General features: G+C 45.9%; 1 protein-coding gene across 1 annotated transcript in view; it reads right to left on the bottom strand.

The window, feature by feature from the left end:
• Nucleotides 1–25,303, bottom strand: part of LOC134838895 (pneumococcal serine-rich repeat protein-like) — a 76,429-nt gene that overhangs the window by 11,403 nt on the left and 39,723 nt on the right. Inside the window, exons 23-32 of the mRNA XM_063854200.1 lie at nt 24,382–24,622; nt 23,695–23,847; nt 22,965–23,079; nt 20,787–20,956; nt 20,162–20,290; nt 19,623–19,767; nt 18,402–18,582; nt 17,286–17,397; nt 16,842–16,988; nt 180–14,990 (exon numbers count right to left, since the gene is read on the bottom strand). Coding sequence (XP_063710270.1) covers nt 180–14,990; nt 16,842–16,988; nt 17,286–17,397; nt 18,402–18,582; nt 19,623–19,767; nt 20,162–20,290; nt 20,787–20,956; nt 22,965–23,079; nt 23,695–23,847; nt 24,382–24,622 — 16,204 coding nt within the window. The remainder of the gene's footprint in view (nt 1–179; nt 14,991–16,841; nt 16,989–17,285; nt 17,398–18,401; nt 18,583–19,622; nt 19,768–20,161; nt 20,291–20,786; nt 20,957–22,964; nt 23,080–23,694; nt 23,848–24,381; nt 24,623–25,303) is intronic.

Genomic DNA, 25,303 nt, shown 5'->3' with positions numbered 1-25,303 from the left:
CCCGTATTCCCAAAAAACCGATTTCTATTTTTTTCCTTTAGACTGGTCACATCGAAAAATGAAATTTTAAATAAAACAAACTAACAAACCTACCTTAAAAAAGTCTGGCAAATTTATGCAAACTATCAAAACAAAACGTCCCCCGGAACAACACAACGGTTAGAAAAAAATAGGCTTACCCCAAGTCTCAGTGGTAGTAGAGATGGAACTTATAATTGAGGAAGATGCAGAACTGGTTGATGTTACTGATGAACCAGACGAAGTTGACGATCCAGGGCTTGTGACACCAGAACTTGTTGAGCCAGAACTTGTTGAGCCAGAACTTGTACTGGCAGATGTTGAGCCGGAACTTGTAGGCCCTGAAGTTGATCCTGAGCTGGTCAGACCAGAGCTTGTAGAGCCAGAGCTTGTGGAGCCAGCACTTGATCCAGAACTGGTTGGGCCTGATGACGAGCCGGAACTGGTAGCTGAGGAAGATGCAGAACTGGTTGATGGTACTGATGAACCAGGCGAAGTTGACGAACCAGAGCTTGTGACACCAGAACTTGTTGATCCAGAACTTGTAGTGGCAGATGTTGAGCCCGAACTTGTGGGCCCTGAAGATGATTCTGAGCTGGTCAGACCAGAACTTGTAGAGCCAGAGCTTGTGGAGCCAGCACTTGATCCAGAACTGGTTGGGCCTGATGACGAGCCGGAACTGGTAGCCGAGGAAGACGCAGAAGCTGTTGATGGTACCGATGAGCCGGACGAAGTTGACGATCCAGGGCTTGTGACACCAGAACTTGTTGAGCCAAAACTCGTAGTGACAGAAGTCGAGCCGGAACCTGTAGGCCCTGAAGTTGATCCTGAGCTGGTCAGACCAGAACTTGTAGAGCCAGAGCTTGTGGAGACAGAGCTTGATCCAGAACTGGTTGGGCCTGATGAGGAGCCGGAACTGGTAGCCGAAGAAGATGCAGAACTGGTTGATGCTACTGATGAACCAGACGAAGTTGATGATCCAGAGCTTGTGACACCAGAACTTGTTGAGCCAGAGCTTGTAGTGGCAGAAGTTGAGCCCGAACTTGTAGGCCCTGAAGTTGATCCTGAACTGGTGAAACCAGAACTTGTAGAGCCAGAGCTTGTGGAGACAGCGCTTGATCCAGAACTGATTGGACCTGATGAGGAGCCGGAACTGGTAGCCGAAGAAGAGGCAGAACTGGTTGATGGTACTGATGAACCAGACGAAGTTGACGATCCAGGGCTTGTGACACCAGAACTTGTTGAGCCAGCGCTTGATCCAGAACTGGTAGGACCAGATGAAGAGCCAGAACTGGTAGCCGAAGAAGATGCAGAACTGGTTGATGGTACTGATGAACCAGACGAAGTTGACGATCCAGGGCTTGTGATACCAGAACTTGTTGAGCCAGAACTTGTAGTGGCAGAAGTTGAGCCTGAACTTGTAGGCCCTGAAGTTGATCCTGAACTGGTCAAACCAGAACTTGTAGAGCCAGAGCTTGTGGAGACAGCGCTTGATCCAGAACTGGTTGGGCCTGATGAGGAGCCGGAACTGGTAGCCGAAGAAGAGGCAGAACTGGTTGATGGTACTGATGAACCAGACGAAGTTGACGATCCAGGGCTTGTGATACCAGAACTTGTTGAGCCAGAACTTGTAGTGGCAGAAGTTGAGCCCGAACTTGTAGGCCCTGAAGTTGATCCTGAACTGGTGAAACCAGAACTTGTAGAGCCAGAGCTTGTGGAGACAGCGCTTGATCCAGAACTGGTAGAACCAGATGAGGAGCCAGAACTGGTAGCCGAAGAAGATGCAGAACTGGTTGATGGTACTGATGAACCAGACGAAGTTGACGATCCAGGGCTTGTGATACCAGAACTTGTTGAGCCAGAACTTGTAGTGGCAGAAGTTGAGCCTGAACTTGTAGGCCCTGAAGTTGATCCTGAACTGGTCAAACCAGAACTTGTAGAGCCAGAGCTTGTGGAGACAGCGCTTGATCCAGAACTGGTTGGGCCTGATGAGGAGCCGGAACTGGTAGCCGAAGAGGCAGAACTGGTTGATGGTACTGATGAACCAGACGAAGTTGACGATCCAGGGCTTGTGATACCAGAACTTGTTGAGCCAGAACTTGTTGAGCCAGAGCTTGTAGTGGCAGAAATTGAGCCCGAACTTGTAGGCCCTGAAGTTGATCCTGAACTGGTCAAACCAGAACTTGTAGAGCCAGAGCTTGTGGAGACAGCGCTTGATCCAGAACTGGTTGGGCCTGATGAGGAGCCGGAACTGGTAGGCGAAGAAGAGGCAGAACTGGTAGATGGTACTGATGAACCAGACGAGGTTGATGATCCAGGGCTTGTGACACCAGAACTTGTTGAGCCAGAGCTTGTAGTGGCAGAAGTTGAGCCCGAACTTGTAGGCCCTGAAGTTGATCCTGAACTGGTCAAACCAGAACTTGTAGAGCCAGAGCTTGTGGAGACAGCGCTAGATCCAGAACTGGTTGGGCCTGATGAGGAGCCGGAACTGGTAGCCGAAGATGCAGAAATGGTTGATGGTACTGATGAACCAGACGAAGTTGATGATCCAGAGCTTGTGACACCAGAACTTGTTGAGCCAGAGCTTGTGGAGCCAGCGCTTGATCCAGAACTGGTAGGGCCAGAAGAGGAGCCAGAACTGGTAGCCGAAGAAGATGCAGAACTGGTTGATGGTACTGATGAACCAGACGAAGTTGACGATCCAGGGCTTGTGAGACCAGAACTTGTTGAGCCAGAACTTGTACTAGCAGATGTTGAGCCGGAACTTGTAGGCCCTGAAGTTGATCCTGAACTGGTCAAACCAGAACTTGTAGAGCCAGAGCTTGTGGAGACAGCGCTTGATCCAGAACTGGTTGGGCCTGATGAGGAGCCGGAACTGGTAGCCGAAGAAGAGGCAGAACTGGTTGATGGTACTGATGAACCAGACGAAGTTGACGATCCAGGGCTTGTGATACCAGAACTTGTTGAGCCAGAACTTGTTGAGCCAGAGCTTGTAGTGGCAGAAATTGAGCCCGAACTTGTAGGCCCTGAAGTTGATCCTGAACTGGTCAAACCAGAACTTGTAGAGCCAGAGCTTGTGGAGACAGCGCTTGATCCAGAACTGGTTGGGCCTGATGAGGAGCCGGAACTGGTAGGCGAAGAAGAGGCAGAACTGGTAGATGGTACTGATGAACCAGACGAGGTTGATGATCCAGGGCTTGTGACACCAGAACTTGTTGAGCCAGAGCTTGTAGTGGCAGAAGTTGAGCCCGAACTTGTAGGCCCTGAAGTTGATCCTGAACTGGTCAAACCAGAACTTGTAGAGCCAGAGCTTGTGGAGACAGCGCTTGATCCAGAACTGGTTGGGCCTGATGAGGAGCCGGAACTGGTAGCCGAAGATGCAGAAATGGTTGATGGTACTGATGAACCAGACGAAGTTGATGATCCAGAGCTTGTGACACCAGAACTTGTTGAGCCAGAGCTTGTGGAGCCAGCGCTTGATCCAGAACTGGTAGGGCCAGAAGAGGAGCCAGAACTGGTAGCCGAAGAAGATGCAGAACTGGTTGATGGTACTGATGAACCAGACGAAGTTGACGATCCAGGGCTTGTGAGACCAGAACTTGTTGAGCCAGAACTTGTACTGGCAGATGTTGAGCCGGAACTTGTAGGCCCTGAAGTTGATCCTGAACTGGTCAAACCAGAACTTGTAGAGCCAGAGCTTGTGGAGACAGCGCTTGATACAGAACTGGTTGGGCCTGATGAGGAGCCAGAACTGGTAGCCGAAGAAGAGGCAGAACTGGTAGATGGTACTGATGAACCAGACGAGGTTGATGATCCAGGGCTTGTGACACCAGAACTTGTTGAGCCAGAACTTGTAGTGGCAGAAGTTGAGCCCGGACTTGTAGGCCCTGAAGTTGATCCTGAACTTGTCAAACCAGAACTTGTGGAGCCAGCGCTTGATCCAGAACTGGTTGGGCCTGATGAGGAGCCCGAACTGGTAGCCGAAGAAGATGCAGAAATGGTTGATGGTACTGATGAACCAGACGAAGTTGATGATCCAGAGCTTGTGACACCAGAACTTGTTGAGCCAGAGCTTGTGGAGCCAGCGCTTGATCCAGAACTGGTAGGGCCAGAAGAAGAGCCAGAACTGGTAGCCGAAGAAGATGCAGAACTGGTTGATGGTACTGATGAACCAGACGAAGTTGACGATCCAGGGCTTGTAACACCAGAACTTGTTGAGCCAGAACTTGTAGTGGCAGAAGTTGAGCCCGGACTTGTAGGTCCTGAAGTTGATCCTGAGCTGGTCAGACCAGAGCTTGTAGAGCCAGGGCTTGTGGAGCCAGCGCTTGATCCAGAACTGGTTGGGCCTGATGAAGAGCCGGAACTGGTAGCTGAGGAAGATGAAGAACTGGTTGATGGTACTGATGAACCAGACGAAGTTGACGATCCAGGGCTTGTAACACCAGAACTTGTTGAGCCAGAACTTGTAGTGGCAGAAGTTGAGCCCGGACTTGTAGGTCCTGAAGTTGATCCTGAACTGGTCAAACCAGAACTTGTAGAGCCAGAGCTAGTGGAGCCAGCGCTTGATCCCGAACTAGTCGGACCAGATGACGAGGCTGAACTTGTGGCAGTTGAGGATGAACTTGACTCCTCGAAAGTTGTGGTTTCCTCAGTTGTTCTCTGAGTTGATGGTGAAGTTGCAGGATTGGTTGATGGTGCTGACGAGCCAGAGGACGGCGATGATGATCCAGCACTAGTTACAACTGAACTTGTTGAGCCAGAACTTGTAGTGGCAGAAGCTGAGCTGGAACTTGGTGGCCCTGAAGTTGATCCTGAGCTGGTCAGACCAGAACTTGTAGAGCCAGAGCTTGTGGAGCCAGTGCTTGATCCCGAACTAGTTGAGCCAGATGACGAGCCGGAACTGGTAGCTGAGGAAGCTGCAGAATTGGTTGATGGTACTGATGAACCAGACGAAGTTGACGATCCAGGGCTTGTGACACCAGAACTTGTTGAGCCAGAACTTGTAGTGGCAGATGTTGAGCCGGAACTTGTAGGCCCTGAAGTTGATCCTGAGCTGGTCAAACCAGAACTTGTAGAGCCAGAGCTTGTGGAGACAGCGCTTGATCCAGAACTGATTGGGCCTGATGAGGAGCCGGAACTGGTAGCCGAAGAAGAGGCAGAACTGGTTGATGGTACTGATGAACCAGACGAAGTTGACGATCCAGGGCTTGTGACACCAGAACTTGTTGAGCCAGAGCTTGTAGTGGCAGAAGTTGAGCCCGAACTTGTAGGCCCTGAAGTTGATCCTGAACTGGTGAAACCAGAACTTGTAGAGCCAGAGCTTGTGGAGACAGCGCTTGATCCAGAACTGGTTGGACCAGATGAGGAGCCGGAACTGGTAGCTGAAGAAGATGCAGAACTTGTTGATGGTACTGATGAACCAGACGAAGTTGACGATCCAGGGCTTGTGAGACCAGAACTTGTTGAGCCAGAACTTGTACTGGCAGATGTTGAGCCGGAACTTGTAGGCCCTGAAGTTGATCCTGAGCTGATCAGACCAGAGCTTGTAGAGCCAGGGCTTGTGGAGCCAGCGCTTGATCCAGAACTGGTTGGGCCTGATGAAGAGCCGGAACTGGTAGCTGAGGAAGATGCAGAACTGGTTGATGGTACTGATGAACCAGACGAAGTTGACGATCCAGGGCTTGTAACACCAGAACTTGTTGAGCCAGTGCTTGTAGTGGCAGAAGTTGAGCCCGAACTTGTAGGCCCTGAAGTTGATCCTGCACTGGTCACGCCAGAACTCGTAGAGCCAGAACTTGTGGAGCCAGCGCTTGATCCAGAACTGGTTGGGCCTGATGAAGAGCCGGAACTGGTAGCTGAGGAAGATGCAGAACTTGTTGATGGTACTGATGAACCAGACGAAAATGATGATCCAGGGCTTGTGACAGCAGAACTTGTTGAGCCAGTGCTTGTAGTGGCAGAAGTTGAGCCCGAACTTGTAGGCCCTGAAGTTGATCCTGCACTGGTCACGCCAGAACTCGTAGAGCCAGAACTTGTGGAGCCAGCGCTTGATCCAGAACTGGTTGGGCCTGATGAAGAGCCGGAACTGGTAGCTGAGGAAGATGCAGAACTGGTTGATGGTACTGATGAACCAGACGAAGTTGACGATCCAGGGCTTGTAACACCAGAACTTGTTGAGCCAGAACTTGTAGTGGCAGAAGTTGATCCCGAACTTGTAGGCCCTGAAGTTGATCCTGAGCTGGTCAGACCAGAGCTTGTAGAGCCAGGGCTTGTGGAGCCAGCGCTTGATCCAGAACTGGTTGGGCCTGATGAAGAGCCGGAACTGGTAGCTGAGGAAGATGCAGAACTGGTTGATGGTACTGATGAACCAGACGAAGTTGACGATCCAGGGCTTGTAACACCAGAACTTGTTGAGCCAGAACTTGTAGTGGCAGAAGTTGAGCTCGAACTTGTAGGCCCTGAAGTTGATCCTGAGCTGGTCAAACCCGAACTTGTAGAGCCAGGACTTGTGGAGCCAGCGCTTGATCCAGAGCTGGTTGGACCTGATGAAGAGCCGGAACTGGTAGCTGAGGATGATGCAGAAGTTGTTGATGGTATCGATGAGCCGAACGAAGTTGATGATCCAGGGCTTGTAACACCAGAACTTGTTGAGCCAGAACTTGTGGAGCCAGTGCTTGATCCAGAACTGGTTGGACCAGATGAGGAGCCGGAACTGGTAGCTGAGGAAGATGCAGAACTGGTTGATGGTACTGATGAACCAGTCGAAGTTGACGATCCAGGGCTTGTAACACCAGAACTTGTTGAGCCAGAACTTGTAGTGGCAGAAGTTGAGCCCGAACTTGTAGGCCCTGAAGTTGATCCTGAGCTGGTCAGACCAGAGCTTGTAGAGCCAGGGCTTGTGGAGCCAGCGCTTGATCCAGAACTGGTTGGGCCTGATGAAGAGCCGGAACTGGTAGCTGAGGAAGATGCAGAACTGGTTGATGGTACTGATGAACCAGACGAAGTTGACGATCCAGGGCTTGTAACACCAGAACTTGTTGAGCCAGAACTTGTAGTGGCAGAAGTTGAGCCCGAACTTGTAGGCCCTGAAGTTGAGCCTGAGCTGGTCAAACCAGAACTTGTAGAGCCAGAGCTTGTGGAGCCAGTGCTTGATCCAGAACTGGTTGGACCAGATGAGGAGCCGGAACTGGTAGCTGAAGAAGATGCAGAACTTGTTGATGGTACTGATGAACCAGACGAAGTTGACGATCCAGGGCTTGTGAGACCAGAACTTGTTGAGCCAGAACTTGTACTGGCAGATGTTGAGCCGGAACTTGTAGGCCCTGAAGTTGATCCTGAGCTGATCAGACCAGAGCTTGTAGAGCCAGGGCTTGTGGAGCCAGCGCTTGATCCAGAACTGGTTGGGCCTGATGAAGAGCCGGAACTGGTAGCTGAGGAAGATGCAGAACTGGTTGATGGTACTGATGAACCAGACAAAGTTGACGATCCAGGGCTTGTAACACCAGAACTTGTTGAGCCAGAACTTGTAGTGGCAGAAGTTGAGCCCGAACTTGTAGGCCCTGAAGTTGATCCTGAGCTGGTCAGACCAGAGCTTGTAGAGCCAGGGCTTGTGGAGCCAGCGCTTGATCCAGAACTGGTTGGGCCTGATGAAGAGCCGGAACTGGTAGCTGAGGAAGATGCAGAACTGGTTGATGGTACTGATGAACCAGACGAAGTTGACGATCCAGGGCTTGTAACACCAGAACTTGTTGAGCCAGAACTTGTAGTGGCAGAAGTTGAGCCCGAACTTGTAGGCCCTGAAGTTGATCCTGAGCTGGTCAGACCAGAGCTTGTAGAGCCAGGGCTTGTGGAGCCAGCGCTTGATCCAGAACTGGTTGGGCCTGATGAAGAGCCGGAACTGGTAGCTGAGGAAGATGCAGAACTGGTTGATGGTACTGATGAACCAGACGAAGTTGACGATCCAGGGCTTGTAACACCAGAACTTGTTGAGCCAGAACTTGTAGTGGCAGAAGTTGAGCCCGAACTTGTAGGCCCTGAAGTTGATCCTGAGCTGGTCAAACCCGAACTTGTAGAGCCAGGACTTGTGGAGCCAGCGCTTGATCCAGAACTGGTTGGACCAGATGAGGAGCCGGAACTGGTAGCTGAAGAAGATGCAGAACTTGTTGATGGTACTGATGAACCAGACGAAGTTGACGATCCAGGGCTTGTGAGACCAGAACTTGTTGAGCCAGAACTTGTACTGGCAGATGTTGAGCCGGAACTTGTAGGCCCTGAAGTTGATCCTGAGCTGATCAGACCAGAGCTTGTAGAGCCAGGGCTTGTGGAGCCAGCGCTTGATCCAGAACTGGTTGGGCCTGATGAAGAGCCGGAACTGGTAGCTGAGGAAGATGCAGAACTGGTTGATGGTACTGATGAACCAGACGAAGTTGACGATCCAGGGCTTGTAACACCAGAACTTGTTGAGCCAGAACTTGTAGTTGCAGAAGTTGAGCCCGAACTTGTAGGCCCTGAAGTTGATCCTGAGCTGGTCAGACCAGAGCTTGTAGAGCCAGGGCTTGTGGAGCCAGCGCTTGATCCAGAACTGGTTGGGCCTGATGAAGAGCCGGAACTGGTAGCTGAGGAAGATGCAGAACTGGTTGATGGTACTGATGAACCAGACGAAGTTGACGATCCAGGGCTTGTAACACCAGAACTTGTTGAGCCAGAACTTGTAGTGGCAGAAGTTGAGCCCGAACTTGTAGGCCCTGAAGTTGATCCTGAGCTGGTCAAACCCGAACTTGTAGAGCCAGGACTTGTGGAGCCAGCGCTTGATCCAGAACTGGTTGGACCTGATGAAGAGCCGGAACTGGTAGCTGAGGATGATGCAGAAGTTGTTGATGGTATCGATGAGCCGAACGAAGTTGATGATCCAGGGCTTGTAACACCAGAACTTGTTGAGCCAGAACTTGTAGTGGCAGAAGTTGAGCCCGAACTTGTAGGCCCTGATGTTGATCCTGAGCTGGTCAAACCAGAACTTGTAGAGCCAGAGCTTGTGGAGCCAGTGCTTGATCCAGAACTGGTTGGACCAGATGAAGAGCCGGAACTGGTAGCTGAGGACGATGCAGAATTGGTTGATGGTACTGATGAACCAGATGTTGACGATCCAGGGCTCGTGACACCAGAACTTGTTGAGCCAAAACTTGTAGTGGCAGAAGTTGAGCCCGAACTTATAGGCCCTGAAGTTGATCCTGAGCTGGTCAAACCCGAACTTGTAGAGCCAGGACTCGTGGAGCCAGTGCTTGATCCAGAACTGGTTGGACCTGATGAAGAGCCGGAACTGGTAGCTGAGGATGATGCAGAAGTTGTTGATGGTACCGATGAGCCGGACGAAGTTGATGATCCAGGGCTTGTAACACCAGAACTTGTAGTGGCAGAAGTTGAGCCCAAACTTGTAGGCCCTGAAGTTGATCCTGAGCTGGTCAAACCCGAACTTGTAGAGCCAGAGCTTGTGGAGACAGCGCTTGATCCAGAGCTCGTTGGGCCTGATGAGGAGCCGGAACTGGTAGCCGAAGAAGATGCAGAACTGGTTGATGGTACTGATGAACCAGACAAAGTTGATGATCCAGGGCTTGTGACAGCAGAACTTGTTGAGCCAGAGCTTGTAGTGGCAGAAGTTGAGCCCGAACTTGTAGGCCCTGAAGTTGATCCTGGACTGGTCACACCAGAATTTGTAGAGCCAGAGCTTGTGGAGCCAGCGCTTGATCCAGAACTGGTTGGGCCTGACGAGGAGCCGGAACTGGTAGCTGAGGAAGAAGCCGAACTGGTTGATGGTACTGACGATCCAGTCGAAGCTGAAGATCCAGGGCTTGTGACACCAGTACTTGTTGAGCCAGAACTTGTGGTCGCAGATGTTGAGCCGGAACTTGTGGGCCCTGAAGTTGATCCTGAGCTGGTCAGACCAGAGCTTGAAGAGCCAGGGCTTGTGGAGCCAGCGCTTGATCCAGAACTGGTTGGACCTGATGAAGAGCCGGAACTGGTAACTGAGGAAGATGCAGAACTGGTTGGTGGTACTGATGAACCAGACGAAATTGACGATCCAGGGCTTGTGACACCAGAACTTGTTGAGCCAGAACTTGTAGTGGCAGATGTTGAGCCGGAACTTGTGAGCCCTGAAGTTGATCCTGAGCTGGTCAGACCAGAACTTGTAGAGCCAGGGCTTGTGGAGCCAGCGCTTGATCCTGAACTGGTTGGGCCTGACGAGGAGCCGGAACTGGTAGCTGACGAAGATGCAGAACTAGTTGATGGTACTGAGGAACCAGGCGAAGTTGACGATGCAGGGCTCGTGACACCAGAACTTGTAGTGGCAGAAGTTGAGCCGGAACTCGTTGGCCCTGAAGTTGATCCTGAGCTGGTCAGACCAGAACTTGTAGAGCCAGAGCTTGTGGAGCCAGCGCTTGAACCAGAACTGGCTGGGCCAGATGAAGAGCCCGAACTGGTAGCTGAGGAAGAAGCAGAACTGGTTGACGATCCGGGGCTTGTGACACCAGAACTTGTTGAGCCAGAACTTGTAGTGGCAGAAGTTGAACCAGAACTTGCTGGCCCTGTAGTTGATCCCGAGCTGGTCAGACCAGAACTTGTAGAACCAGAGCTTGTGGAGCCAGCGCTTGATCCAGAACTGGTTGGGACTGACGAGGAGCCAGAACTGGTAGCTGAGGAAGATGCAGAACTGGTTGATCGCACTGACGATCCAGACGAAGTTGACGATCCGGGGCTTGTGACACCAGAACTTGTTGAGCCAGAACTTGTAGTGGCAGATGTTGATCCGGAACTTGTGATCCCTGAAGTGGATCCTGAGCTGGTCAGACTAGAACTTGTAGAGCCAGAGCTTGTGGAGCCAGCGCTTGATCCAGAACTGGTTGGGACTGACGAGAAGCCAGAGCTGGTAGCTGAGGAAGATGCAGAACTGGTTGATGGCACTGACGATCCAGACGAAGTTGATGATCCAGGGCTTGTAACACCAGAACGTGTTGAGCCAGAACTTGTAGTGGCAGAAGTTGAGCCCGAACTTGTAGGCCCTGAAGTTGATCCTGAGCTGGTCAAACCCGAACTTGTAGAGCCAGAGCTTGTGGAGACAGCGCTTGATCCAGAACTGGTGGGGCCTGACGAGGATCCGGAACTGGTAGCTGAGGAAGATGCAGAACTAGTTGATGGTACCGTGGAACCAGACGAGGTTGACGATCCAGGGCTTGTGACACCAGAACTTGTGGAGCCAGAACTTGTAGTGGCAGAAGTTGAGCCGGAACTCGTTGGCCCTGAAGTTGATCCTGAGCTGGTAAGACCAGAACTTGTAGAGCCAGAGCTAGTAGAGCCAGTGCTTGATCCAGAACTGGTTGGACCAGATGAGGAGCCGGAACTGGTAGCTGAGGACAATGCAGAACTCGTTGATGGTACTGATGAACCAGATGTTGACGATCCAGGGCTCGTGACACCAGAACTTGTTGAGCCAGTACTTGTAGTGGCAGAAGTTGAGCCGGAACTTGTTGGCCCTGAAGTTGATGCTGAGCTGGTTAGACCAGAACTTGTGGAGCCAGCGCTTGATCCAGAACTAGTCGGACCAGATGACGAACCTGAAGTTGTAGCCGATGAAGATGAGCTTGACTCCTCGAAAGTAGTGGTTTCCTCAGTTGTGCCCTGGGTGGATGGAGAACTTGCAGGAATTGATGATGGTGCTGATGAACCAGATGAAGTTGACGACGCAGGGCTCGTGACACCAGAACTTGTTGAGCCAGAAGTTGTAGTGGCAGAAGTTGAGCTGGACCGCGTTGGCCCTGAAGTTGATCCTGAGCTGGTCAAACCAGAACTTGTAGAGCCGGAGCTAGTGGAGCCAGCGCTTGATCCAGAACTAGTTGGACCAGATGAAGATCTGGAACTGATAGCAGATGAAGATGCAGTAGTGGTTGATGGTACCGATGAGCCGGAAGAAGTTGACGATGCAGGGCTCGTGACACCAGAACTTGTAGTGGCAGAAGTTGAGCCGGAACTCGTTGGCCCTGAAGTTGACCCTGAGCTGGTCAATCCAGAACTTGTAGTGCCAGAGCTAGTGGAGCCAGTGCTTGATCCAGAACTGGTTGGACCAGATGAAGAGCCGGAACTGGTAGCTGTGGAAGACGCAGAACTGGTTGATGGTACTGAAGAACCAGGCGAAGTTGACGATGCAGGGCTCGTGACACCAGAACTTGTAGTGGCAGAAGTTGAGCCGGAACTCGTTGGCCCTGAAGTTGATCCTGAGCTGGTCAGACCAGAGCTTGTAGAGCCAGAGCTAGTGGAGCCAGTGCTTGATCCAGAACTGATTGGACCAGATGAAGAGCCGGAACTGGTAGCAGAGGAAGATGCAGAACTGGTTGAGGGTGCTGATGAACCGGATGTTGACGACCCAGGGCTCGTGACACCAGAACTTGTTGAGCCAGAACTTGTAGTTGCAGAAGTTGAGCCGGAACTCGTTGGCCCTGAAGTTGATTCTGAGCTGGTCAGACCAGAGCTTGTAGAGCCAGAGCTAGTGGAGCCAGTGCTTGATCCAGAACTGATTGGACCAGATGAGGAGCCGGAACTGGTAGCTGAGGACGATGCAGAACTGGTTGATGGTACTGATGAACCAGATGTTGACGATCCAGGGCTCGTGACACCAGAACTTGTTGAGCCAGTACTTGTAGTGGCAGAAGTTGAGCCGGAACTCGTTGGTCCTGAAGTAGATCCTGAGCTGGTCAGACCAGAACTTGTAGAGCCAGAGCTAGTGGAGCCAGTGCTTGATCCAGAACTGGTTGGACCAGATGAGGAGCCGGAACTGGTAGCTGTCGAAGATGCAGAACTGGTTGATGGTGCTGATGAACCGGATGTTGACGACCCAGGGCTCGTGACACCAGAACTTGTTGAGCCAGAACTTGTAGTGGCAGAAGTTGAGCCGGAACTCGTTGGTCCTGAAGTAGATCCTGAGCTGGTCAGACCAGAACTTGTAGAGCCAGAGCTAGTGGAGCCACTGCTTGGTCCAGAACTGGTTGGACCAGATGAGGAGCCGGAACTGGTAGCTGTCGAAGATGCAGAACTGGTTGATGGTGCTGATGAACCGGATGTTGACGACCCAGGGCTCGTGACACCAGAACTTGTTGAGCCAGAACTTGTAGTGGCAGAAGTTGAGCCGGAACTCGTTGGCCCTGAAGTTGATCCTGAACTGGTCAGACCAGAACTTGTAGAGCCAGAGCTAGTGGAGCCAGTGCTTGATCCAGAATTGGTTGGACCAGATGAGGAGCCAGAACTGGTAGCTGTCGAAGATGCAGAACTTGTTGATGGTGCTGATGAACCAGATGAAGTTGACGAACCAGGGCTCGTGACACCAGAACTTGTTGAGCCAGAACTTGTAGTGGCAGAAGTTGAGCCGGAACTCGTTGGCCCTGAAGTTGATCCTGAGCTGGTCAGGCCAGAGCTTGTAGAGCCAGAGCTAGTGGAGCCAGTGCTTGATCCAGAACTGATTGGACCAGATGAAGAGCCGGAACTGGTAGCAGAGGAAGATGCAGAACTGGTTGATGGTGCTGATGAACCAGATGAAGTTGACGAGCCAGGGCTCGTGACACCAGAACTTGTTGAGCCAGAACTTGTAGTGGCAGAAGTTGAGCCGGAACTCGTTGGCCCTGAACTTGATGCTGAGCTGGTCAGACCAGAACTTGTAGAGCCAGAGCTAGTGGAGCCAGTGCTTGATTCAGAACTGGTTGGACCAGATGAAGAGCCGGAACTGGTAGCAGAGGAAGATGCAGAACTGGTTGATGGTGCTGATGAGCCAGATGAAGTTGACGACCCAGGTCTCGTGACACCAGAACTTGTTGAGCCAGAACTTGTAGTGGCAGAAGTTGAGCCGGAACTCGTGGGCCCTGAAGTTGATCCTGAGCTGGTCAGACCAGAACTTGTAGAGGCAGAGCTAGTGGAGCCAGTGCTTGATCCAGAACTGGTTGGACCAGATGAAGAGCCGGAACTGGTAGCTGTCGATGATGCAGAACTTGTTGATGGTACTGATGAACTGGAAGTTGACGACCCAGGGCTCGTGACACCAGAACTTGTAGTGGCAGAAGTTGAGCCGGAACTCGAGGGCCCTGAAGTTGATCCTGAGCTGGTCAGACCAGAACTTGTAGAGCCAGAGCTAGTGGAGCCAGTGCTTGATCCAGAACTGGTTGGACCAGATGAGGAGCCGGAACTGGTAGCTGTCGAGGATGCAGAACTTGTTGATGGTACTGATGAACCGGAAGTTGACGACCTAGGGCTCGTGACACCAGAACTTGTTGAGCCAGAACTTGTAGTGGCAGAAGTTGAACCGGAACTCGTTGGCCCTGAAGTTGATCCTGAGCTGGTCAGACCAGAACTTGTAGAGCCAGAGCTAGTGGAGCCAGTGCTTGATCCAGAACTGGTTGGACCAGATGAGGAGCCGGAACTGGTAGCTGTCGAAGACGCAGAACTGGTTGATGGTGCTGATGAACCAGATGAAGTTGACGACCCAGGGCTCGTGACACCAGAACTTGTTGAGCCAGAACTTGTAGTGGCAGAAGTTGAGCCGGAACTCGTTGGCCCTGAAGTTGATCCTGAGCTGGTAAGACCAGAACTTGTAGAGCCAGAGCTAGTGGAGCCAGTGCTTGATCCAGAACTGGTTGGACCAGATGAGGAGCCGAAACTGGTAGCTGAGGACGATGCAGAACTGGTTGATGGTACTGATGAACCAGATGTTGACGAACCAGGGCTCGTGACACCAGAACTTGTTGAGCCAGTACTTGTAGTGGCAGATGTTGAGCCGGAACTTGTTGGCCCTGAAGTTGATGCTGAGCTGGTTAGACCAGAACTTGTGGAGCCAGCGCTTGATCCAGAACTAGTCGGACCAGATGACGAACCTGAAGTTGTAGCCGATGAAGATGAGCTTGATTCCTCGAAAGTAGTGGTTTCCTCAGTTGTGGAAGCTGCTGAAACACGTAAGTTTTTGATTGCGAACTGTGTAAAATATTTTCAGCATTAATGGGAATGGACAGAGCTATGACATAAAGGTATCTAGACCAGGGAAGGCTATTTTCGAAAGGCAGTTTTCGATATTAAAATCGATATTGATATTTTTGACACGTTAATAATGAGTTTTCCATAAAAATGTAAAATATTTCAATATTTTCGATACTTTCGTGTTAAATTTCGACTTTGGCAAATGAAACGTTTGCAAATTTTCACGAAATTATAATATATTTTTTTGAATGAAAGCTTTTTTCCTGTGCCGGTGTCAATAAAAACTAGTTCATTTCATTTTTGAGCAAAATATCGATATTCCATATTTCATTTCAAATATCGAAGAATATCGATATATCGATACTGTCATGATTTCGATATTCGATATTGACCTGCTCCGATATATCAAACTCCCTGATCTAGACAAAACAACTAACAAACTACACTCTTGTGTCATTTTGGAAAACTTTCGATACGGATTTTTCATGAAGTTTTTCAGTTCTCCCTAGGCGGTAGGTTTCACCTGTTACAAGTTAATTTTCACAGTATTTTATTAGAAAACATACTGTGCCAATCATCAGAATGGTAACTTTCTAAATATGTTACAATGTAGCACACTCAAGACGTTCTATTTTCAAGAGAACCTATTCACTATCAAGGAGAACCTAGTTATCTTCAAGGAATAGCCTATCATAGTTGTTCCGAGGGCTGAACGACCGACACGATATGGAAAACAGTTTAAACTGAAAACTTTAGCCAACGCGATACAAAAAAATTATGAGTTTTGAAAACCAAAACATAGAAAACAGACAGTTGGGAAAGAGTCATTAACGCATGGAAATAGAAAACAAATCCTTCTTTGTTTTTTTTACTTCAATCTCGAATTTCAAAGAAAACTAAATATGGCCTCAATTTCAAAAACAATCTATGTTGAACTTCAAGAACAATTTATGATTGACACTTTTTTGATAAAATCAACCCAATTTGAGAAAAGTGGATTAATAGGTTAATTTTTCATTCTGCTAGGAAATCTGAAAAATAAAATCCTATTTTGAAACTAGAATTCGTCCAATTTTTTTTTTCGCGCCATATCCGTTTTCGGAAATGAAGAGCGCAATTTACCTTATTTTTAGCAGATGAATTCGAATTTACCTTATTTTAAGCAGATAAACTCGAAACTCAAAAAGTGTATATATACCTATGAGCATTCATAAATGCATTAATACCAATGAATGCACTTTGTGATTATTAGACCATTTTAGGACTTTTGCTGAAAACAAAAACAAACCTAAAAACACCAAGACTGAGTATTCAATACGTTCATGAATCTTGATTTAAAAAGTTGAAATCGTAATAGCATAGTAGATACAATAGTTTCTGTCACAAGAAAAACTGCCGGTTAAACGTGCCTTCAATAGAAACAATCCGAGTTACCAATCAGCTTGAGTATTTTTTTGTTATCGCTGAAAATTCGCTGACTATGTATTAGCTGACAGATCTTTTTTCATCTTTTTCTGTAACATTTTCGTTTTATTCGGAGCATCTCAGAGTCTGCGTCGACTCAGGACCGTAATTTTAATGGATTCATAATTTGACATACGGGTACAACATCAGAAGCAAAAGCAAAATAAATTACACTTACTAGTCAAAAGGATCAAGTGCAAGATCTTGGAATCGATTTAGAAGAAACTTCAGAAGTAAACTTAAAATATGAATAAATGTAAGAGCTTTTTATGACAGCTTATTTGATACAATTAAATTTTTGAGTTAATATTGGGCAAAAACGAGTAAAAGTTTTGAAAAACGGTTAAAAAAATTACTAGTTGTTTGACAGCAAGCCGAGTCCTTGTCTTCGTCATTTCGGCATCGCTTTTCGTCCGAGGGAAATGTGGTGTTACATACTTCGTCATAACTCATGCAGACCAATTCGTCCAGTGTCGGGTGCTGACACACCAAGTGGCACGGTTCTGAAGTCACACACACACACACATAATTCTATATTTTAGCTTTAGGGTATTATTTTCATAAAGAAGTGCTCATTTTCATTAAGAAGGGGGTTTTAAGTTATAAAAGGGATCTCTAACAAACCCTCAAAGGTACCTATTGAACAGAATTTCCACACCTATAAAGCACTAATTGAATGGTTACGTATCTAAAAATTTGCACCTTGCTATGAAACCCCCATTTTTATCTGTACAGGGAAATAATTTACTAGATGCAAAAAAATCGCTCATTTTTAATGTTTGTCTTAAATTTTAACCTACCATCGACTTCGCAGTACTTCTTGAATTCCCCAGCCTTGCATACGCTATAGTTGCCAGTGGTACAGAATCCACAGCCCAGTTCCACGCAAGGACACACATTTTCATCGAATCCCTGCAAAATTATCAAATGATGGCTCTAAACCAAAATCAGCTCCACGCCTCCCAATAAAACAGTAACTTTTGAACATCCGAAGAGTTCTTAAAAACTCAATGGACACTTGTTATGTGCAAATTTTAAGTAAGTGGGCTCAGAAAGCAAGATAAAGTCGAATTTCAGGGGGAAAAGTATTTTAAAGGTCTTCGAATTTTACGAATTTATAATAGTTTTGACAAAAAAGTAGCTGAGTCGAAACTACGTCGAAGAAAAAATTAAATTGCCTTCAATTTCTTTGAATTTCAAAACTATTCATGATTGACACGTTTTTGATAAAAATATAAAATCAACCCAATGTGAAAAAAATTGATCATTGGGTTAATTTTTAATTCCGTTGGGATCTCTCAAAATTTAATTCCACTTTCGAAAAACCTTTTTTCGCGCCATGTCCACTCGCTATTGGAGAGCGTAACTTGTCTTCATTTTAGCAACTGAACTTGAATTGAATTCAAAAAGTGCATGTATACCTGCGGGCATTCATAAATGAATTGATATGTATAAAGGCACAACTGAAGTTATTAGAGCATTTTGAAAGACTTTTTCTCAGCAAAAAAAAAACAAACAAAAAACCATTAAGACCTATGTAAGAGTCTTCACTACATTCAATGATTCTTAAAATCTATCATAGCTTATTCTAGAGACCTGTCTATCAGAGTTGTACCCAAGTATTTTTTAAACCCGTCTGGTGATGGTCTCAAGATTGAGATGAAAAACTTCATGAAAAGTTTTAGGCCACCAAGATCCTTGAAAAGTTTTGCCAAGATCTTTTAAACATTTCCTTGCATCAAGGTTATCTTCGCAAATAATCATGCATGCTCACTTGGCTAAATCTTGTATGATCTTTACAAGGTTTCTTAATAAGGCTCCCACTTAAAAAAGGATACTTTGAACTGTTAAACTGATCTTGGCAAAATTGGAAAAACACACAAAGTGGAAAAAGGAGTGGAAAAAAACACACAAACCTGTGCCCTGTCGAATTCACATCGGTAAGTGGAGTTATTGGAACAAACATTGGAGCAGCAGTCGGATTCGTCGCTGCAGTCGGCACAGTCGCAGTGTCCGTCACACTTGGCCCCTCCTGGGAGACATTCGAACTCACCTTTGGGGGTGTAGCACTGGTAGTATGTCTCCGGACAACAATCCCTAAATAGCAAAAAAAGTAGATAGGGAGGTGCAAGCTCCAACAGACACAATTAAAGGAACGATCTGCCCTCGATTAGTTGATTTATGGTCGTAAATTGTAAGAAAGAAGAAATAAATTTATCCGGCCAATCATTACATAAATTTAGCAATTCATTGTTATTAGTAATTTTTAAAATGAGACTCGGAGAAATTCGTAAATTCATCCATATTCGTAAAAATTCGTAAATTCATCCGTAACTCCTAAGCTACGAGCATTTGGACGGTCAAGTTTTACCAGTCTAATCAAAATTCTAAATTATACCTTCGTAGGCAGGCAATCGCCGGTAAGAAAGAAAAAAACAACTAAATAGCAAATTATTTAGATTTTTTTCCAAGTTTTTTAACTTTTTTTCAAAAATCGTTCATTTCTCCTAAGCTAGGAGTTTCTGTAAGGTCATGTTTTAGCATTAGAGCCTCAATCTTAAAATACACCCCCATTAATATGACATCAAGGGTTCAATAAATTTTTTCTTCTAATAATTTGAGGATGTAATCGATTTGGTTTTTTTCTAAGTTTTTGAATTTTTTTCAGAAATCGTAAAATCGTCCATATCTCCTAAACTCAGAGTTTCTGGAAGGTCAAGTTTAGCGTTAGAATCTCAACCCTAAAACCCACCTCCATTAGCACGCAACCACGGGTTCAATAAACTTGTTCTTCTTATAATTTCAAAATGTAATCAATTTAAACTTTTTTTTCTAAGTTTTTGAATTTGTTGGCGTTATCAAATTTTAAGACTACTTTGTAAGAAAAACAAAAAAATCATCTCGACCTAAAAAGATTTTCACTACGTCCATTGACTTTTTAAAAAAGCTTTACTTTCTTGTCGGGGTGTCTAAAAATTTGTGCCACGCAGTGAAAATTGAGGCTATTGAAAATATACAATTACCCCACTCGACAAATACGGCTCCCAAAAATAATCATTTTCTTGAAAAAATGCCAATCTACTCATTAGGTTAAATGAAGTGCATCATTTGAAAAAATGTAAATGTATTAGACCAACTTTTCGTCGGCACACTCGCCGTCTGTTTCGGGACAGTCGCAGGTGCCATCGCAGACATCACTTTCTCTGAAACAGGGCGGACATCCCTCCTGCTCGTTGTAGTTAATCGCTTCACAGATCGTATAGCCATCAGGGCACGTGCATCCTACCAAGACCATGTTATGAATCATTGAAAAATAAAACCTACACCGTCATTATTTATTTTCAAGTCACTAAGTAAGTCTATAGGGCCAAGTAAGTCTATAGTCTTACTGGCCTGAACAGTATCCTTGGTAGTGTTTTGTCAAAAACTCAATCTTTGCTAGACATTTTTCAAAAATTCAAAAAATCTAAATAAATTCAATATTCAAACTATATTCAAATACAACAATTATAGGATGAGTGCACCATGACGCTTAAAAAAGTGCAAACAGAACTTAGAACGAAGTTATAATTCAAAAAAGAAGTGGAAAAACTGGGGAAAAAAAAAACAAAAGCATCATTGCTTATTGCTACGATAACGATTATTTTTTTTGTAATTGATCGATCACGCAACTCACCGCAGTTGACCTCGTCTCCGCCCCCTGGACAAGAGACCATTCCATCGCATTCTTCTTTTGGATCATAGCACTCCTTGGAGTCGTCCCCACAACAAAGCTGGCCGGGGGCACAGTCGTCACATGTCCCGTCTAAATCATAGCAAATCTTACTAATGAGACCAATTCGAATCAGTTATTTGTTTTTAGTTATTTTATTTTCGAATCAGTTATTTGTTTTTAGTTATTTTATTTTCGAATCAGTTATTTGTTTTTAGTTATGTTATTTTCGAATCAGTTATTTATTTGCCTGTCAACAAAAATAATAGACTATTTTAGTCAAAAAAAACTATCAAGCTCCATAAAAAATGCAGTTACTTACTGACTTTTATGAACCAAATTTTAAATAAACTCTTGACCGCAATTGAAGCTGCGTATAAATAACGCGCCAGGTGCACCAGTCGATAAAACTTATGATCCAAAATCTTTTTCAACACCAAAAAAGCTCTAACTTTTAAATTTCACACCGTACGCGAGTTTTTAAGAGAAAAGCACACATGTTTTTTTTAAACTTCGGAGGGTCTTCAAACCAGTCAGGGTATCCTGGATCTAGAAAATTAGTGGACCTAGAAAATCAGGCAAGACTTACTCTTTTTGCAGTGGTCTCCGATTTCGTCGCAACACTCTCCATTGATCTTTGGGCCATCACAGACACCGTCGCACCAGACGTTTTCTGGGAGGCAAATGTCCCCACAGAGGATTCCGGTCACACAACAACTTTCAATTTCAACACAGTTCATCGACCCTTGTTTGCATGTACTGGAAAACAAAACACATTGTTGACAGATGGAATGATTACACAGACGAAATAACGAAGCAAATGGCCAATTTCTTGAAATTTCAAAATGCCAGTCCGAAAATGTTTGCTGTTTGGTCGATGATTTAGGCGACCTTGGACCAGTAGCGGATTTATAAGGTGAGGGTAGAAGCCCAAATCATATCCTCAGAGATTCGACCTCTTTATCATAAGCTCCTCCATATGGCACTGTTTTCCGCAAATAAAGCGGAGCTTTGCACCGCTTGCTATACAAAAAGGCATGAACAGAAAACCTGGAAACCGTTTTCAAAAAACAGATTGAAATTAACACAATATCTGCAAATACATTAGATAACATGAACAAAGGACTTCTGAATGATATTCAAATATGGAAAGTTTGATAATGATAACGTCAACGACATTACAATGAGCGTGTGGTCACTTAACTGAAAAAAACTAGATCAACTCGGGCAAATTTTGTTTTGCAAAGATTTTGATTGCAGAATTGAAAAACTATACGGCACCAGAGAAAATTTGGACCAGCAGCAGCCCTGTATAGCCTCAATAATGAGTAGAGATTCTGGAGCTTGCTTACGTCTTTGTGTTCAATTCCACGCTTAGCATAGTCTTCTAGTTTGAGTTTACTAAAGGATATATTCGGCTTCGCACCAAGTAAAATTTTCACGGATTGTTTGCGCAGTAAAATTTCGTTTTACCGGTCAATCCAAACTAGGACAAAACTGTTATGCTATCTCTCCAATTAGGAGTTGACTGGGGTTTCAATCGCAGTTCATTAGCCGTGAACTTGCACAGCCGTGCGCTCATAAAGGCGGCTTGAAGTTCCAAAATTAAAATGCTTTCATTGTTCAGTGGAGCTACCTTTGTTCTGCCAATCAAAAAGTAGAACGTAAACGTATGCCAGAGTTACCTACAGTTCGGAAGAAGATACAAGTAACCATGGCTTCTTGCGAAGCGTCGTCAAACACAATAAGCTGTATGTCACTAAGTGACAGTTGTGGTCCAAGTAAGCGCGGCAGCATCACAGGGGTCCTTGTTTGCATTGGTCGACCTATTTGTCGATCATTGGAACAAAGTCACTGGGCAGGGGTTCGTCCACGAAATACCAGACTTCGACAGGTTTTGATGAGGGTTTTTAAGCTGTATGGCAAAAGGCGCAAAGATAACTAGAGGGTCGAAAACCTTTGCTACTGTAGATAGGACTGTTGGGAGTGTAGAGGTTGTAGTATCAGGTAATTTGGTTGTTGGTTGCACGAATATCGTATCGTCAGTTGTATCCCATTTGATGCCTAGAAGCCAAGGCACTCTATCATCAGTAGGATTTTTCACTTCCATCAATTGACTAGATGACGTTGTGAAAGTTAAATACGAACTTGGTTAGGTTGAATCCCCCTGTCTTAGGGACGATTTTAGTTGTAGAGTAGAGACTCTGTAATTTCATTTTTCGTTCTCAACGAATGAACAAAGTAGTCTATTTAGAAACATTCATGCAGCAGTTGGGCAATTTTGGGCTTGGTTACGCAGTAATCGGCAGCTGTTTGATGAAGCGCGAAATAGCTAGGGATGATGAGCATTTTGGACCAAAGATAAGTCGCGTGTATTGGTATTGCTTCATACCGTTTTTGGTAAATCAAGCGAAGCGAAGCGCATTTTGATCTTCCTCTTTAATACCTATTTGCCTAAACAAGCCTTCAATATCCACCGATACGGCCACAGGTTTTTCCCGGAATTGTAGTAGAAGGCCAATTATGTCGTTCAGTAAGTCATGTCCAGTTTCAAACCAAGAATTCAACGAGACGCTTTTGTACGTCGAGGCAGCGTTGGCCATTCTGCGGTTGCATCAATGAAATTGCAACTGACATGATATGATATGATTGTGAACAAAAAATCAGCAGTTAAAAAGTGAAAACCTTAAACCCCGGATTACTCGAATCAGCGATCAAAAAAAGGAAAGTTTCAATGACAGGATTAATGAATGAGTTGAAGACTAACCACATGGTGCAATTTGACCGTTTGACCATCTCGCCCGGCTGCGCAACTTGGTTGAACCCATTGTCGTCAATGTAGTAACAAGGACACGATTCTTCCTCTACGCACTCTCCTGTTTCTGAAAACAGACACAAAACTTGTTGAACAGCTGAAAATTTAATTATTTTTCAATTCATCACCCAAATTTGATTCTACTTTAAATGTATAAAGAGTGTTTCATTAGTTTTCCAGAGAATCTAGTTTAGCCAATCGGATTCGTCAAATCTGCTCTAATTTTCAATTTGACAGTTAGAGGGCTATAGCCCAAAAGAATTAACTTTTCATTATCCTCTTCTTAATACATGAAAATTGTAATCATTCCTCGCAACTTATCCAGAAATGCGTCAATTAGGACGCTTAGTATGATTTTGATTTACCCCGCTTTCTTTCACAATATCAAGTTTCTCGAATATGTATTAAAACACACGTGATTACTTTCCAGGAATACAAAAATTTTCGCTTTTTTAAATGCTGCGGTTTTCGGATACAACCAAATATCATTAGCACGTAGACTACTAATTGTGCATCATGAACAAAGCCCCACCCTAAAATGACCAAAGCACCCTAGTCATGATCATGTTTAAGTCAATAGGCAAAATGCTGGATTTTGATTTTCGGGAAAAATGAAGCTCAAAAATAAGTAAACGATATCCCCCAACAAAGCGATAGTTTAGTGGGTCCGCATGTTATTTACCTTCGTTTCTGAAGAATCCCGCTTTACAAGTGCATCCTTCGAAGCAGTCCATAGATCGTAGAGTTTTGATGTCTGTGTCATTCTTGTACTTACACGAGTTCTCCCTCCCCATACAATAAGAGAACTCCTCCTCAGTATTGTCGCAACAGTAGGCTGGAAGCAAAGCAAGAGATAGCCATCACACTTCGCAAAATGTTAACGACTTCAAATAAATTTAAAAATGATTTTGTTTTCAAACTAATGGGAGCAGTGGTGAAATGGTTACGTCTCCGCCTCTCAATCGAAAGGTCGAGGCCCGCCATGATCCGTGCTCGTTGCTTGAGGGTGAGGCAACATTACCCAGCCCAGAAAAGTTAAAAAAAATTGCATGTAGTTCATAAGCAGGGGCACAACAGCGGTTCGCCGTGATGAGCTGTACAGCTTGTATGTTGGCCCAATCCATCGTGGATAAATGATCTTAAACTTCGAATTTCAGAGAAAAAATGCCATACCACCTTAAAACTCTCTCTATTTCTCGATTGTTTTCTGATTGACAATTTAATGATAGAATTAAGCCAATTTCAGAAAACTAGAGCAACAGGCAAGTTTCTGAGAGAACGCTTTAGATTTTGACCGGACATTAAGGTGACTGTTACAGTTGGATGGCTTCAAGCTACCTATGACTTCGAATCACATCAATTGACTCACGGCATCGCTCATTGGTTCGCCAATCGACAATGATGCCGGCCTCCTTGCACAGCTTGGCATAGTTCTCGGCAGCGGTGCAGAAGCAGGAGATGTCTCCCGACTCGACACAGGCACACGCGTCCGACTTACAGTCGTCCTCGAAGGGTTCCCTTCCAAGCAGTGCCACGCAAGGGAGGAAGGCGTCCTCTCGGAAGAAGCTGCACTGAGACTTTGCCCACGTTTCACGAATTCCGCCGTCCACCTACGCAGAACACGAAAACATGCTGTCATGTTCAAAGATCAGATTTGAGAGTATTTAGACCATTCGTAACCAAATTGAGAGCGGCTCAGCAGTTAAGCAACTTCGTATGACAGTCCAGGGACAAAAGCAAGCAACTTTTAGTTTTCAATCATTGAAATGAACAGAATTTTTCTTCAGTTTATTAACGTTTTATCTGTAACTACTTGAGATTCATGGCTGAATTGTTGACATTTAAACTATTTATTGAAAGAATCTAGCCGGATCACAAAGAGAAACACTTATAATTTAAGCCGTTGTTTCGCAATTCAAACGGAGTTCGTGAGTGAGGTGATTCGGCTGCCATAAAATCATGGTGCGTATTCATAGGTCCCAAAAGGAAAATTCAGTCCCATAGGTCCCAAAATAAAAAAGCAGTCGCATAAGTCCCAAATCTTTTCAATTGGTCAAAAGACTAAATTAGCCGAGTCTTGGTTTAAGGTCTCTTTGCGGCGATAACCGGCTCTAAATTTCGTATAGAGTCGTACCATTTAGTGGCAAGCTCGCAACACGTTGGCGCGGCTGCTGCGGTCACTATTCTGCAGCTTGAGTTTATGCTGCTTGAACAGTATACAATCGATCCAAAAATTAGTTGGCTCAAATTTCAACCAATCAGAATTCAATAAGATAAAATTTCGGGACTTA

Source organism: Symsagittifera roscoffensis, chromosome 2, assembly GCF_963678635.1.
Source record: "Symsagittifera roscoffensis chromosome 2, txSymRosc1.1, whole genome shotgun sequence".
NCBI classification, from domain to species: Eukaryota; Metazoa; Xenacoelomorpha; order Acoela; family Convolutidae; genus Symsagittifera; species Symsagittifera roscoffensis.
This window is presented reverse-complemented; position numbering and strand designations above follow the sequence as displayed.